At 43.5% G+C, this 17,024-nt stretch overlaps 1 protein-coding gene across 1 annotated transcript in view; it reads right to left on the bottom strand.

The window, feature by feature from the left end:
• Positions 1–11,477: 11,477 nt before the first annotated feature.
• Positions 11,478–17,024, bottom strand: part of LOC136581114 (mucin-2-like) — a 30,454-nt gene continuing 24,907 nt past the window's right edge. Inside the window, exon 5 of the mRNA XM_066582100.1 lies at positions 11,478–13,603. Coding sequence (XP_066438197.1) covers positions 13,415–13,603 — 189 coding nt within the window. The 3' untranslated portion in view covers positions 11,478–13,414. The remainder of the gene's footprint in view (positions 13,604–17,024) is intronic.

Raw genomic sequence — 17,024 nt, 5'->3', positions numbered from 1 at the left:
GAGGGGCCACTCCATATGGTTGCATTAGGTTTTTTAATTGCCAACCCAACAGCTGAATGTAACAGAGAAGAGCCCGGGCTCCCTCTTTGCCCTCACAGGGCAGTTAAAAGTGCTGTTCACCATTCGACCATTCTACTGTAAGAATATTCAGAGACCAGAAGTGGGCAATTCAATACACGTCACACTGGGCCCAGCCAATAAATACTAGATCTTTTGTGACTTCTAATGAAGCCACGGCATGACACAGCATAGCAGTCCAGGTTCCCACGGCTCCAGCCGCTCCATCCCTTCTACTTCCTTTGTCCCTCAGCGACATTCACAATGCTGGCATCTTTTTGCTGCTGTTCCGTGTGACCCATCTCCTTCCTCCATGGACTCGTCCTCCGGAATCTCAACCCGGCCATCTGCAGTTTATTGCTACCTGTCGCTGTGTGAGCATGTTACACTGCAGGTAAAATGAAAGCTTTGCTTTGCTGTAATTGGTTGCTATGGTCAATAAAGATTTTCTTGTAGACAGCATTCAAGACTGCAGAGCAGGGCTACTTTTCCATGGCCCACCCAATACAACAAATTTCATTGGAATGTTGTTCATCCAAAAATGTTTTAATTAGATACGCCGAGAATAAAAAAGAAGCCAGCGGATGATTCGGAAAAAATTCTCCCAGTGTCTACAAAAATAAGCCAGTGGGGCAAAGGGACCTCCAGGTTGGTTTTCCCTGAGTATTTTGTGTATTTGAAATAGCTGATGCCATTCATTATCACTATTATTACCTGAGCCTGGAGATTTATCGATATAGACTGAAATCACCTTCTTGGGACCGGCATTCTACTAGTCCAACAAGATGGACTTTGCGCACTGACAAGGCCCAACTATCACCACAGCCATTAGGAGCTCTAGTAGGACATGTCTGAGAAGCTCCAACCTAGAGGATTCATTTAGTGATAGCAGTTACTCAACCACGTGACCTTAAAGCCATTCTCTGGTCTCGGGAGCAAAATTATATTACCTGCCGCCCTCCTTTCTCCCCGTTCAGTTGTCGATCTGCTTCTTCCTGAGGCCTCTCTTTATCGTCACATTAGTAGTCAGTCAATGCATCCTGCTTCCTGATTGGCTAGCACTGCTTACGCGAGGTTACTGTTGCACCACTAGTGCTCAGTGTGCACCGGATAGTCTAAGATTAGCCATAGAAGAATGGTGGAAGAATGAAGAGCAGATCAGCAGGTGAGCTGGGAGAAAGGAAGGTAATATAACTTCCCCAGATTTTATCCAGGGACCAAGGGGTGGCTGTACCTGTGTCTTTCGGAGCGGCTGTTCTTTTCTTCAACGGATGAGTTATTATTACATCTCAATTTACAAGTGTTGCTAAACCTTTGCTTTGTTTTTCCAGCCTTTGAGCCCTTCATCAATATAACAAAAAGCTGGAAATGCTTATGTAAAGAGGATTGAAGGCCAAAGCAACCGCGACAAAAGTGCTAACGTCCAAGAAGTCTAAAAATAGTTCCCCGCACTTCACGTGTGAGATAATCCAACACAAAGAATGCGAATAATTCCTAGTTCACGTTGGTTCTGTGCCACTCCCGTATGTATGTAACGGGCGGGCGGTATGTAACCAGGTGGCTGGCAAGTCACATCATGGCGCGGCGATGACAGACGAAGCCGGTTCCATTTTTTTTTTTGAACCAAAATAAACTTTTATTTGACACTAAACGTATTCGTGGCTCACTTCCTAGAATGGCACAATATCACTTAGATGTTACAAACTTGACCTGAAATTTCCCCTCATAGAATATGCCCACATCCGTATGACCTATCTGAGTAACAAGGCACTGCGACTCTATTCATAGTCCACCATAGTGTGAGGGTATATGTATATATTGCCATATGTTTTTTATGCTTTTATACCTGTATGCAAGTTCTATTCAAAGCTAAAATGAGAAAAACTTAATATGTCGCCTTACATCAGATATTCCAAAGGCCTTGCAAGGCGAAGACAAAATGTATCTTAAACACCGCAAGGAAGAACCAGATACAAGGCCGTGTGCTTGGCTGTTTTCCCAGAAGCGCCGTATCTAGATAACGACTGTTCAACTACGTATATAACTTTCACTGTCTCATCCGGAAATCCGGACTTTACATATATGGTTATGCGGTGAATTTGAGCCAATGAGACCATCACCCATTCCTAGTGATGAGACCAAAGGGTATAAGATCCCATGTAATCTGTAATAAAGTCCGCAGTCATGTCCCCGTGTGAGGAACTATACCAGACCCCCGTGTGTGGTGTGTCTTCTTTACCGCCGGCAGCGGGGCATTGGGGTGAGCCTGATTGGTGCTGTACGCAGAAAATTTCCTTGACAATAGTAACTATCCATCGACATTCTTCAAAGGCGTCATATAACCATCGCGGCTTAGTGCACCGTAGATGCGGATGTCTGCCCATAATACAAACTGTCCCTACCAACTAACATACTTTTTTGCTAGCGCGTAGCGCCATAGTCAGGTGACTTGTCAGCCCGTCACATAACTCCCTCATAAGCAGTACAATATAACTGCACAAAAAACACATAATAAGGAACTCAGCTAAGCATGAATGTCACATCAGGCCAAGACATTAGGTTAGCATGCCGATACAGTCTCCTATATTGAGGAAAAACTTCCCCAAAGCAGCTAGTCCATCACAGTCCGCAAAAGTCCGTCAGTGTGCACGCTGATTGGTTAAAGACCGGACTTATAGTCCTTGCAGTTTTGGTCCGGATCCTGCAGCTTTGTGGGTAATGGCTTCCGGTGCCATCATCACTTTAGCCTCTGAGTCTTCAGGGCCGTTCTGGGTGGTGCCGGGTTCTTCCTGGCTCAGACTCTACCACTTCGAGTGCTGGTGCTGCTGGTCCACTCTCTCCAGGTCCTGCTGCCATCTCTGCTGTGCTCCTGTTCTGGTATGCTGCCACTCTGGCTCTGGGATGCAGCTACATTTCCTTTTATGTTGTCCCAAGAACTGGGGACCAGAGCTCAGGTGGTCACGGGGTGGGGCTTGAATGGGGCCTAGCCCCTTTGTCTATAGCGCTTGCAAGCACTTTTTATTATCACTGTCAGCACTACTAACATGGTAACTCATGCCTCTTTGCTCTCCTGTCACCCCGCTCATGACACTGGGCCATCAGTGTGGTATTCACTTAGTGCTGTCTGGCACATTATGCGCTACAATTCGGGTGCACAGCACCCCCAGCCATGCCATGCACCTGTTTTGGGGCGCATAGCAAGCTGGACTCATCCCCCAGCAGGAGTCCTTGAATGTGGGTGGAGCCCTCCCACAGGTCTCAGAGCTGCTGATCTGAACAGCTGCTGCAGCTGGCATGGTGGTGGGGCAGATATGCTCCTCCACCCCCTTACATGTAGATACATCACATTATCAAAGTGATTCTGAGGCTGAAATGAGGGCAGACGTTTTCTCAGGAACCCCCTCATATGAGTCAGGGGGGAGAGCTGCTAAGTAAGTGCACCTCCCACTCTGGCGGACCCAGCCTGTCCAAGTGCTACATGCTTGACCCTACTCTAACCCCTTCATGACATGGCCTATTTTGGGCTTAAGGACGCAATGATTTTTGGCGGATTTTTATCTCCTGTTTTCAAAAGCCATAACTTTTTTACTTTTCTGTCGACGCGGCCTTATAAGGGCTTGTTTCTTGCGTGGCAAACTGTACTTTTTGATGGTGCCATTTTGGGGTACATAGACTATATAGGAAAACTTTTATTAATTTTTTTTATGATAACAGGAGAGAAAACACGTCAATACTGCCATAGATTTTTTTTTTACAGCGTTAATCATGCAGCATAAATGACACAATCCATTTTGTCTGTGGGCTGGTACGATTACAACAATACCAAAATTCTTATATTTTTTTTTAGGCTTTTCCACTTTTCTGCAATAAAAACCCTTTTTTGGAATTTTTTTTTTCTCTAAATCACTACATTCAAAGTCCTGTAACTTTTTTTATTTTTCTATGTACGAAGCTCTGTGGGGGTTTATTTTTTGTGAGACGAGCTGTAGTTTTTATTGGTACCATTTTGGGGAACATGTGGCTTTTTTGATCACTTTTATTGCAATTTTTGGGGGGCAAAATGCTAAAAATTAGCATTTTGCCTCAGTTTTTTAGCTTTTTTTTAACGCTTTTTGCAGTACAGAATAAAAAGCATGTTCAACTTATTGGACACGTCGTTACGGACGCGTTGATACTAAATATGTGGGATTTTAATTTTTTTTTTACCTTTTTTTATGCAAATATGAGAAAAAGTCCCTAAAAGTTTTCTTTTTACTTTTGTTTTTACATTTTTCTTTTTTGTACATTTGTATTATCTTTTTTTCACACTATTTGTGCTTTACATCATAGCACTGATGATCGCTGTGATAAAGCATAGCAGGATTTCTGTCCTGCCATGCCTTATCGCTTATACAGCAATCACAGGCTCTGGCAATACAGGACACCGGTATCTGGCATCCTGTTGCCATGGCACCCAGTCGGGCTCTCTGCGATTATATCGTGAGAGCCCAGCAACTTCAGTGAGGGAGCGCGCCATGGGGAGGGAAGGAGTTAATCTCTTGAGGATGCAGCCATTTGTTGTTTGCTTTGATTTCTTTTTCCTACCAAGTTTCGAAAAATCATACCTTTTTTATTTTTCCATTAACGTAGCGGTCTGAGGGCGTGTTTTTTTGAAGGACTCATATATTTCAAGGATACTTTTTAATGTACCCCATAATGTACTCAAAAATGTAAAACAATGTTTACATAGTGAAAAGCGAAAAAATATAATTGCACCATTTTTTGAGGGGTCTTGTTTTTAAAGCGAACACACTGTGGCAAAAATGACATAATAACTTTATTCTGCGCGTCAGTGTGATTATGATGACAACACACTTACAACGGGGTTTTGTTGTACTAACTTTAAAAAAAATAAAATCTTTAAAAAAAAATATTCCTTTTTGTTAACATCTTTTGACTGACATAACTTTTTTCTTTTTCCATCTATGGGGTTGTGTGAGGGCGTGTTTTTTTTTGTAGGACAAACTTTGGTTTCTGTTAGTACCAGTTTGGGGTACATACAGTTTTTTTATCACTTTTTATGAGATTTTTCTTGTAGACAGGGCAACAAAAAAGTGCAAATATGACATTTAGTATTTTTCTTTCTAGACAGCATTTAACATACAGTATAAATAATGTTATTTCAATCCATTGGATTTTTACAGGTTCAGCAATATCAAATATGTGGAGAGGGGGTGTTTTTTATTATGAATAGGGGGGGGGGAATATTTTATTTTTAGTATTTTTTGTGATTAACAAAACTTTTTTGACTTCTGTTTTACTTTCTTTTTTAAGTCCCCATAGTGGACTTGAACTTCCCATTGTTTAATCACTTATACAGTATAGTGCAATACTACGGTATTGCATTATCATGTATTTGACAGCATCCTGTTAGGCAAAAACTCATGGCAGCCTGGGGGTCTTCAATAGGTCCCCAGACTGCAATGAGAACCGAACAGCACCCTGTGATCTCATAGTAGGGGTGCTATTTGGGACATTTCAGTCCTGATCAGGACATTTAAATGCTGCTGTCAGAATTGACAAGGGCATATCAAAGGGTTAAAATCTGTGATCTGGTATCAGATGACACCTGCAAAGTATGCAGTGCGCTCGGCTCTCCATACAAGCCTTGCACACATCCAACATCCATGCACATTAGATGTCACCAAGAGGTTAAAATGAGAAGCATGCAGGATCTTTGGAAATGTGAGGGCTCACGATCCTATGGTGGTCAGAAGAAGAGGGGTTGTCTTCATTAGTAGTGATGAGCAAAGTTTTCAAAAGTTCAGTTTGGCTGGTTCACTGATTTTGTGCAAAAAGTTCAGTTTGGTCCGAACAAGTTCAAACTGAACTAGAACTTCATTAACCCTTTCCAATCCAATTTGTATCCTAATTTTCCTAGGGAACTTACTATTTGTCTGCCGTTATACAACGACACTATATGCTGGCTAAAGCCAGTACTGCATGAGGTGACACATTGGACAGGCTCCGACAGCAGAAAAACTGGCAATATACAGTAAGAGAACCCCGACGGACGTCTTCCAACATCAGAGCTGTAGAGCCTTAAATCATAATGTCTTCAGAGGTCAGAAAGTGGATTGGAAAGGGTTAATACCCCTAAAACTGGTGCATGAAGAGTTGTGAAAGCCCTGTATAACACTCTTAGATAACCTAGGAGGGTATCTACATACTTTCTGACCGCTCAACACCTAGAAGAGGATTAGATAAGAAGACGTCAGAGAAAATGAGCAAAAATCCTGCGGCTGTAACGCACTGAGCCAAACAGAAGAACCTGGTTGTGACATAACATATGAAGCAGAGGTGACTGTACAGATGGTCGGATCAGAGTCTTTACGCACATGTCTCTACAGAAGCCTCACCTCCTTGGTTGCTTGGGAAAACCAGTGTTGTGAATGAACTCTCACTTGTTATGTATTAAGTAGTGCCTGGGGCAGAATGTGTCTCACTCCGCTGGCTGCTGTCCCAGACTGAGGCTTGGTGATCCTACAGCATCTTCCTTTACTGAACTCACAGCTTGTGAAACTTGTAAAGTCTACTTCACATGAACGTATTGTCACAACGTATTCCACGTGCGGGTTTTGTGCACAGAATCTGCTGCACCAATCTACCATAGGCTGCCATGCTGCCGATCACTCATATTGCATGAAATATGTGCGCAATAAAGAACGCGTTCTATCTTGGCACATATGACTCACGCAAACACACCAAGATAGTGCATGGGAATCGGCAACCCGCAGCAAGTACACGATGTCAGTGTTACACTGCTGGCTGTGTAATATTTGCAAATATTTTGTAATGGCCAGACTGGCCACTTTGAATGACATCTAAGGCCACAAACAAAGAGTATTTTGTCTGTCTGCTTTGCTGCTATATATGGTGACAGCTGCAGAAATATCCCCTCTCCCAATGTACAGACCACTTGTTATATAGGCATATAAACGTGATGGCTTCCCTCTCTCATCCCTGTGCAGCGGGCGAGGAGCCGGCCCACGGCCAAGGAGATGGCGGGGATAGAGATGTCACTTGTCACGGTGGCTCTACCTTCTCTTTCCCTGTAAGGGATGAACAAGACCCGTCCAGGCCACTGCTTAGGGGAAGACCTCAGAAATACAATCAACCGAACTGCAGTTCGGAACTTACAGTTCAATGTCACGTTCCTTCCTCTGCGGTGAAGTTAAATGATGGAATGATAGGCCACACACAGAGTGTAGGCCATAGCAAAGAACCAATGCAGGCAAAGTTGGTGGTGAGACAGGGAGGCAGAACTCAGGAAGGCTCTTGGGCCCACAGTCCGAGTTATCTGTGCAGCCCCGCTCCTGGAAACATACTCCTTACTCTGCCGCACACAACCAGTCAACACTCACACTTCCAGCCAACCCTCAGCACTGCATTGCAATCTCCTCTCCTCTGCTTAGTGGGAAGAACTCCTGATAGTAGTCCCAGGGCAACTCTTGGGAAATCGCTCGGCCTCTTCCATTATCCACGCACAGACCAATCAGTGTCTGTGAGGGTCCAAAAGCATCTGCACCTCTCTCTCAGACTAAAGCTGCCTGTCCACGGGCGTTATTGAATTGCGTTCCCCGCGGCGATAATCTAGCTGCAGGGAAAGCAATACATGCTTTCCATAGTGTTGCTATGGAAAGCACCGCCCCCCTGTCCACGAGCGGAGAATCATTGCAATTCTCCGCTCGCAGACGGCAATTTGCAGCATAGGCTAACAGCGGAGATCCATTTGCCGACTCCTGCTCCCGGGCGGTGGCGCGGGATACCGCAACGCCCGTGAACAGGTAGCCTAACTCTCTTGACAACACTCCATCAACAACTCCCTTCCCCTGCTAACTGCAAATACATATATGAAGCACAGTCACATGACTTCAAACTCACAACATAAAATGATACATTTTGTGGACACAGACAGCGCATTTGCAGACTTTAACTCTTTCATTCCTGCAAACATTAGTACAATTAGCGATTCATTCCACATTAAAGACCCTATACCAGACAAAGTACAAGACAATACAATCTACATATAGCATTCATTCTGGAGGGGCCCCAGTAACTTTGGGCCACTACACCTGCATTATAACCATGATCTACAAGTTTTCACACCAGCAGCAGTATATCATCTCAAAATATCTTTCCTTATTAACAGACCATGTGCTATATAGCCCATGTGCTATTAACAGACCATGTGCTATATCAACGTGATATGGCTTTCTTGTCTCATCCCTCCAATATATTCCTGGTATACAAGCTTTCACACCAGTATAGAGGGGTAGCGCTCAATGTTCGTAGAAAGATGAAAATATTGAGAGTTTAATAGTTAATGACAATGACAGGTGTAGTTTATGCACAATGTGGTTTCTGCCATCTACTGGTCTATAACCAAAACATTGTCAATGTACTTTGTGGTACTTTATTAATGTGATTGGGGCTGTAGAGCATGTGACCGATGTGGCAGGAACCGAAAAGGGCTGCAGTGGAGTCGGTGAGTGGAAACCACAGAATCAAACATGACTAGGGTATACCATGTCGTTACCTGCTGTTGACCCATAACCTCAACACCTTGTACCCCTTTCCAACCCCACACCCAACTATTCTGTAAAGAACAACAAACAATTAATTTCATTGGATAATTTGGCCACAGCAGTCCTTTTTAATTACATACATATTTTACTTAAAATAATTCTTTAACAAAACTAATTAACTTCCACCTAAGAGGGGAGGTCTTTGGAGACCCAAAATCTGGTGCCTTACCATTTAAAGGGAAACATCCTATTTACCTCCAGCCACACTACACAGACTCGGAGGCAGCGCTAGACCTTGTAATGCTAATTATTAACCAACACCATCTCTGAAGGACTCCGTTCTATCATCGCAAAGAAGTGTCAGACATCACCACACACCATCCAATAAAAGGGGGGAGGTGGGCTATCCTCGCCCAGACTCACCCACCCAACCAATTTTTTACCCGACTCCAAGGACCCCGCTGCCATGACATATTAATAAATGCCCAACAACAACCCTCACCTCTTTGTATCTGAGGTATCTGTAAGGTCTGCTACACATGTCTGCTGCCCTCTTGTGGTTCCTGGCAACCGCAAGCATCTTTCTGCTATTTCTGTGCATATGGACCCTATCTGTCTGTTCTCATCCAGCACTGAGAGGTTTAACCAGTACTCTGGCTCCCAGCTCAGCTGTGGGATTAATGGGCAATCACTTCCCTATTTAAGATGAGCTGATGCACTTCCTGGTTGCCTCAGTATTGGTGTGTTTTCCTCTGTGTCACTTCACTGCTTGGACTCCTGTTCAAGTCTATTTGTGACCTATATCTTTTTATCCCATTTGTTCCTTTGCCCTGTGCTCATCATCTGTGTGTGTGTCCACTTACTTCTGTCTGTGCTTCATTACCATCTCTGTAGTTCTTCGTAGTTCTCTTCAGTCGTACGTCATCCTTGTTTTCTGTCAGGGCTAGTCAGCTCCAAGTTTCCAGCGCGGGGTGATTACCCTGCTTGTAGACAGGACCACTTCCATCTCCCTGCTTACCTTAGGGCCAGTTACCCTTCTGTAGGTACTCCTATCTGCTGAGGTCAGCTGCCAGTCACCCGGTCTGGCCTAAAAGCCAGGCCGTTTGGTTAGCCTAATGGGTTCACATCAAAAATCCATAACAGTGTTTGTGTTGTCTGAACTATGTCCTGTCTGACTTTGGCTCTGTTCCCTGGTCTTGCACTATTAGCTGGAGTTTTGTCAATTTATTTGCAGATATTGTCCTGTTTGGATATTTGGTTACTTTCATGCAGACTGAGGATAGTCATTCTGCATTATTGTAATAGGCGTTTCATTTTGGGCGACATATCACCATCGTGTAGGCATGCCTAGATAAATCCTGCATTGAACGTGGCAGTATCTTCTTACTGTCTACCAGTAGCAGATGATCAGTTCCAGCGCCATTGTGTCTAAGAGTAAAAGAAAGGTCTGACTCCAGCGGGCAAGAGTGCAAAACTTTTATTACTGAGTAGCGGATGGATTCAGATTTTTGCTACATTGTGCTGATAGGAGGCCAGAATTTGGAGCAAGCAGCATGAATCGATGACTCCTTCCTGTCAGGCTGATAGAGGTGCAGGAAAGGTTTTCTTGGCACTCTTTGAGTCCTATGATATCTGTGGATACATGCAATGATGAGTTGCTGCGGTTCTGAAGGCCAAAATAGATGCAATGCGCTACTAGGTGTGCGTCTTACAAAGTGGCCATTCAATGTATATAAGCCCTAATGCCAGACTCCAACAAAAACCTGTAAGTTCAGGGGGCGCCATTGTTGACCACTGCACCGTCCCCACTCCCCAGTTTAGGTCTGTATGTAATATGACCCTCTGTATTTGGTGTCCTGCAGGTCCGTTATCTGAGTGGAATGTTTGTTGATGAAACTTGGAACACTGGACTATCAATGGTCCATAGTGGTAATGGGTATACCCCTCTACATTGAGTAACTTAAAGGGGTTGTCCGCTTCTAAACCACTGACGGCCTATCCTTAACCCCTTAAGGACATGGCCTATTTTGGCGTTGAGGACCAAACGATTTTTGGTATTTTTTCATCTCCATTTTTCAAAAGCCATAACTTTTTTATTTTTCCATCGACGCGGCCGTATAAGGGCTTGTTTTTTGCTAGGCGAACTGTAGTTTTTATTGGTGCCATTTTGGGGTACATAGACTATATTGTAAAACTTTTATTATTTTTTTTTATGATCGTAGGGAGAGAAAACTTAGATCGTGGCTGGGAAGGGGTTAACAGCAGGGGGCGCATCTCTGATGCACCCCCGCTGTTGCAGCGGGAGGCCGGCTATCAGTGACAGCCGGCTCCCGCTGCCGGATAGCGCAAGATCTGTCATGAGCTCACGCTATCCCTATGACGTAAGGGTATGTCATTTTGCGGGAAGTACCCCGCTTTCATGATGTACCCTAGCATCATGGGGAGGGAAGGGGTTAAGGTAGTCTATCAATGGTGGATCGGTAGAGTTCTGCCACCCAGGATCCTCATTGATTTTCAGTTCACCAGCCTGGTGCACTTATTCACTTAGCCGATTTCTGCAGGATGCAGACAGCTCCTTTCCCACTGCAGTGGCCTGACATTGAAGTGGATAGCAAGTCTGGCCACTGCAGAGAGAATGGAGCTGTCTGCTTCCTGTAGAAGTCAGCTCAGTACATGAGTGCACCAGCCCAGCAGACCCCTGCAGATCTACTATGATGGTATATCCTAAGGACAGGTCATCAATAGTTTACAATTGGACAACCCCCTTTAAGATCACCGCAACTCCTCTGTTCTCTGTGATCGACTGGAAAATACTAAGATCTATAAAACAATATAAAAAACATGAATAAAGTTTAGAAAGTTTTTTTTTAATCATAAATAACAATAAAAGCTTAATTACATCATTAATCATGAAAATAAAGCCATAAACTTGCACGTACAAATATAAATAGTAATTATCTGCAATAGAAAATAGAAGGCGTCCCGTGAGACGAAGCCTTATATATATATATACAGTATGGTACAAGCGATAGCTTGGAACATAAGCATATAAAATGATGCAATACAAGGGTGTGCATATGGCAGTACGCAGCTCCGGAGGAAATACTATGGTGTGAGATCAAACACAGAAACAAGGCGCCAGGGTAAACGACCGCTTCATGGGTTAAATCCAACTATTGGGGTAATTTTATTATCGGGGGTGCCGTTAGAATTACAGCTCACAGAGTGACACAAGTCCACCGAGTCCGACCTGCGATCCGACTGCATTGAGCACCTTTAGATGTACTATAAAAAAACATTAAAGACTCGCAAAAATGATAATATGCTAATACATTAATATCTGTAATGTGTCGGTAATGGGCCGAGCTGCAGGAAACGTCACATATTCCCAGGAGCAGGGAATGCTGGAAGGTCTGAGCTCAGGTGACTGAAGAATTGTGAATGCAGCTCTGGATGCAAATGAGCTATGATACAAGGTCCAATATAAGGGCTTTTACCCACTAGCGTTTTTTTCCGCTGTGAACTTTTTTTCCAAGTGTCAAAAGGAAATTCTAATGTTAAAAACGCAGCACACAAAAATGCAAACTTGCGGTTTTTGTGCGTTGCGTTTTTAACATTAGAAAATCCCATTGACACCTGGAGAAAAAAACACAGCAAAAAAAAAAAAAAGCTAGTGGGTAAAGGCCCAAAGTTCAACACATCAACCTACTTTACCGTAAATAAATGAAACAAAACCGTGGAGCATTTCAGGGATGTGAAGTCTACTTCAGTGCGCGGGGCGCTACTATACTGTGCTTCGTGCATTTTAAGTAGTGCGCTTTACAGAACTTGCAGGAGCCTATGGTGTGTAAGAATACCGATACCCCCACTGTGACCACGTAGGTGAGCAATTATTGAGTTAATAAAACAAATGCTGAACTCAAGGCAAAGCCGAAACTTACTGCGCAAAACTTGAAGCAGTACCATCTGGTAATCCCAAAACACTTCCGAAAATAGCAGCAACATAAATTAATTCATAAATCTATTAGAAATCAAACACATGTGAAAGGAGAGCAAGAAGGAGACTTCTATATTGTTCGGAGGTTTAAGAAGCAGCACCACACTTGTCCCTAGGGGTTCTGTTTGGTATTGCAACTTGAGTGAATATTGCTGAGCTGCAATACCAGACTCAGCCTGGGAGAGTGCTGTTTCCTTGGGGGGGGGGGGGGGGGGGGAAATAGTGAAATCCCAATTAATATATATTCCCAGACCCTGTTAGAACCACTCTGAGCTTCCTTATGAGGCTGTGAAAGAGCACAACCATTTCTATCAAGCTGAGGTGTCAGGACTCTCAGGAGTCTATGTGTATCCCAGTCCTTCAAATGACATCCCTCATTAAGACGGGTTAAACTCTATGGATATTTATTTAATATCCACAATGTGATGCACAGGCCCACCAAGCCTGAATCAGGATTAGTCATATCGCTACATATTTCTATTACCCTTTGGGTCTTACAGCCCTCTCCGCTAGATAGGAGATACTGCCACAAGCTAAGTCATAGGTTCGTCCATCAGGTGAAAATTGTTTTTTACTCAGCAATGATGGAAAGTTGTCGTCTGACCCTGAAAAGTCCAAAGCAGAAGAATATCAGTCCGACATCATGGGGGCATGAGGTGTACAGTCTCATAACTGGCTCCACCAATGCCTATTTAAAGTTAACAGTCCACAATGTCCATCTCTAAGCCCCCGCTCTTTAGTACGTGGTCATGTTTAGTCCAGTTTAGGCCAATTAATTGGGATTTTCTCCACACTACGGCCTCGAGCAGAATTCATCACCAATATTTGGCCTTGGAATCCACTGTCTTGGTCCTCCACCTTCTGGGTCTTGCATTGGATCTGCATAGTTCCAGCATCCATAGTGTGTATTGTAGGTTGGGTAGGCCTGGCAGCTGGCCTGGACTTGGCTCACTCTGCTGGACATTCGTATACAGGCTGCAATCTGTATGACAAAGAAATATGCATTAATATCGTTCTAATGGAGACTGATGTCTTGTACCGTCTACGGAGGTTGTTGAGACCCAGAATAGGTTTGTGAGATGCTCCACTTATTTAATCATCTGGCCAGTTTTGCCGGGCTCCTGATAACCATTTGCTGACACATAGAAGATGACACTTGGGCAGCTCTCCAATTCAAAGAGCCTCTTAGTAGCAGCTAAGCAATGTTTCATCTCATACTGTGCTTTTCTCGAACGCTCTCAAGGATTCTTAATTCAAGGCTCTTTGAATTGGAGTTCTGCCCATGTGTCCTCTTCTATGTATGCTACAAGGACTATGGATCATGTTTAACTCCTTGACAGTTTTGGGCATACGTGTACACCCTCCAGCACTAGGGTTTGTATGGAGTGGGATTGGCAACCAATCCTGACAGGTGCCATTTAATTTTCATGGCAGCCCATGGTCTTCTATAGGCCCACAGGGCTGCCTTGCATTTCTCCCTATTAGGATGGGCAGAAATACCATATGTTGCAATACTGAAGTATTGCGGTATATGTTATAAGCAATCAAACAATTTCAAGTTCAAGTCACCTATGCGGACTTGAAGAAAAGGAAAAGTAAGTAGAAAATAAAGTTTTTTATTATTATATAAAGTAAAACATACTAAAAGTTTTTAAAAAACTTTTCCTTTATTCTTAATTTTAAAAAATCAAAACATAAGGCCCTTGCTGCTTGCCTTAGGTTCTTGTTATAGACACCATTCAAGAATATAGAAAATCACCGCACAGATGTATGTCATACAAATACAAATGTATTATTTATTGAACATGCAGGACAAAAAATAAGGAAACACCGTACGAAATTCATGCCTTAAAATCGGCCTCAACATGTCTTATTGAGATGATGTAGAATCCCATGTAACTTAGGTGGAGGTAATAAGACACAGATGCTGCCAGCAGAAGTGAACATCTGCCCGAGTAACAAGGTTCTATTGGTCAGGGGTTTGAGACACTCAGCTGCAGTTACCAGCTGGCTCCCAAAAAACACCCAGAGCAAGGTGAGAGGTGAAGTAAATCCAAATTTGGCGGGAAAGCTCTCAGTTAAGCAGGGGTCAAAAGGGCAGCTCAGTGCTAATGATTAAAATCACATGCATTTTGTACAGTGTTCCCATTTTTTTGTCCACCCACTGTACGTATACGTCGATTCCACATGTTAAGCATCTGTAGCAACGTTTTGGACTATTTTGTCCTTTGTCGGGCTTGTAAAAGAGCAAAAGCATATTAAACAGCAAGAAACTTTACCCAGAAAGGAACGAGTGGGTGGGAGGTCTGAATCAGCAGTAAAATCCACTGTTGCTCCACCATTTGGCATGCCGTTTTTATATTCTTGAACAGTGTACTATAACAAAACCGCTGTACATTAGTAGGGTATATGAACACCATATGAGCCTCATGTGGCTCTCGCTCATGACCTGAAGGTTGCAGGTTGAATCCTCGTGTGGTTCAGGTAGCCAGCTCAAGGTTGACTCAGATTTCCATTCTTCCAAGGTCGGTAAAATGAGGCAATGCAATGGCAAACCACCCTGCAAAACAGTCTGCCAGGGTGCCAGTAACTCAAGGAGTCAGTCATGACTCAGGGGACTTTACCTTACCATGAACACCATAGAGGGGCTCCCACTTGGACCCTACTCCATGAGCCAGGACATGAGCTAGGAGAGATGCCCTGTAACAGGATCCAGTGGTCCCAGTGGTCTGCCATAGCAACGATAATATGACCATAACAATGATAATATGGCCATAAGAATGGTAAGTTGTTATGGCCATATTATTGGTCAGACATTCAATAGTATAGCCATAGCAATTGATCGTTGAAGCCCCATAGAAAATCTTTGGTGGGATGTGAAGAAGGCGGCTGCAGCACTCAAACCCAAGAATATTAGTGACCTAGAGGCCGTTGCCTATGAGGAACGAGGTAAGACTCCTTAGGAACGCTATCAGAAGCTGCAGTCTGGCTGTACATCACGTCTGCAGGAGGTCAACAGCAAAAGGGGCTCTACTAAGTACTTAAGACGCTCGTCATGAAGGGGGATAATTTTGAAACTGTAGGAGTCAGTAAAAGGGGCATCTTGTGGAGAATTTGGAGAAACCGCTTGGTATAGATATTTACATTCTTCTTTGATTACTTTTTTGGAAACAGCTGAAAGTTTGTAAATTTGGCAAATAATCCTGATTTGCAATGTGATGTAATTATAAGTCTGCAACTATAAATCTTTATGCAGCACTATGAGACTACATGAGTTCTACCTAACATACACAATCTCTAGCACACATATACAGTTAGGGCCAGAAATATTTGGACAGTAACACAATTTTCGCGAGTTGGGCTCTGCATGCCACCGCATTGGATTTGAAATGAAGCCTCTACAACAGAATTCAAGTGCAGATTGTAACGTTTAATTTAAAGGGTTGAACAAAAATATCTGATAGAAAATGTAGGAATTGTACACATTTCTTTACAAACACTCCACATTTTAGGAGCTCAAAAGTAATTGGACAAATAAACATAACCCAAACAAAATATTTTTTTTTCAATATTTTGTTGCGAATCCTTTGGAGGCAATCACTGCCTTAAGTCTGGAACCCATGGACATCACCAAACGCTGGGTTTCCTCCTTCTTAATGCTTTGCCAGGCCTTTACAGCCGCAGCCTTCAGGTCTTGCTTGTTTGTGGGTCTTTCCGTCTGAAGTCTGGATTTGAGCAAGTGAAATGCATGCTCAATTGGGTTAAGATCTGGTGATTGACTTGGCCATTGCAGAATGTTCCACTTTTTTGCACTCATGAACTCCTGGGTAGCTTTGGCTGTATGCTTGGGGTCATTGTCCATCTGTACTGTGAAGCGCCGTCCGATCAACTTTGCAGCATTTGGCTGAATCTGGGCTGAAAGTATATCCCGGTACACTTCAGAATTCATCCGGCTACTCTTGTCTGCCGTTATGTCATCAATAAACACAAGTGACCCAGTGCCATTGAAAGCCATGCATGCCCATGCCATCACGTTGCCTCCACCATGTTTTACAGAGGATGTGGTGTGCCTTGGATCATGTGCCGTTCCCTTTCTTCTCCAAACTTTTTTCTTCCCATCATTCTGGTACAGGTTGATCTTTGTCTCATCTGTCCATAGAATACTTTTCCAGAACTGGGCTGGCTTCTTGAGGTGTTTTTCGGCAAATTTAACTCTGGCCTGTCTATTTTTGGAATTGATGAATGGTTTGCATCTAGATGTGAACCCTTTGTATTTACTTTCATGGAGTCTTCTCTTTACTGTTGACTTAGAGACAGATACACCTACTTCCCTGAGAGTGTTCTGGACTTCAGTTGATGTTGTGAACGGGTTCTTCTTCACCAAAGAAAGTATGCGGCGATCA

Source organism: Eleutherodactylus coqui, chromosome 10 (assembly GCF_035609145.1).
Source record: "Eleutherodactylus coqui strain aEleCoq1 chromosome 10, aEleCoq1.hap1, whole genome shotgun sequence".
In the NCBI taxonomy this organism is placed as follows: domain Eukaryota; kingdom Metazoa; phylum Chordata; class Amphibia; order Anura; family Eleutherodactylidae; genus Eleutherodactylus; species Eleutherodactylus coqui.
This window is presented reverse-complemented; position numbering and strand designations above follow the sequence as displayed.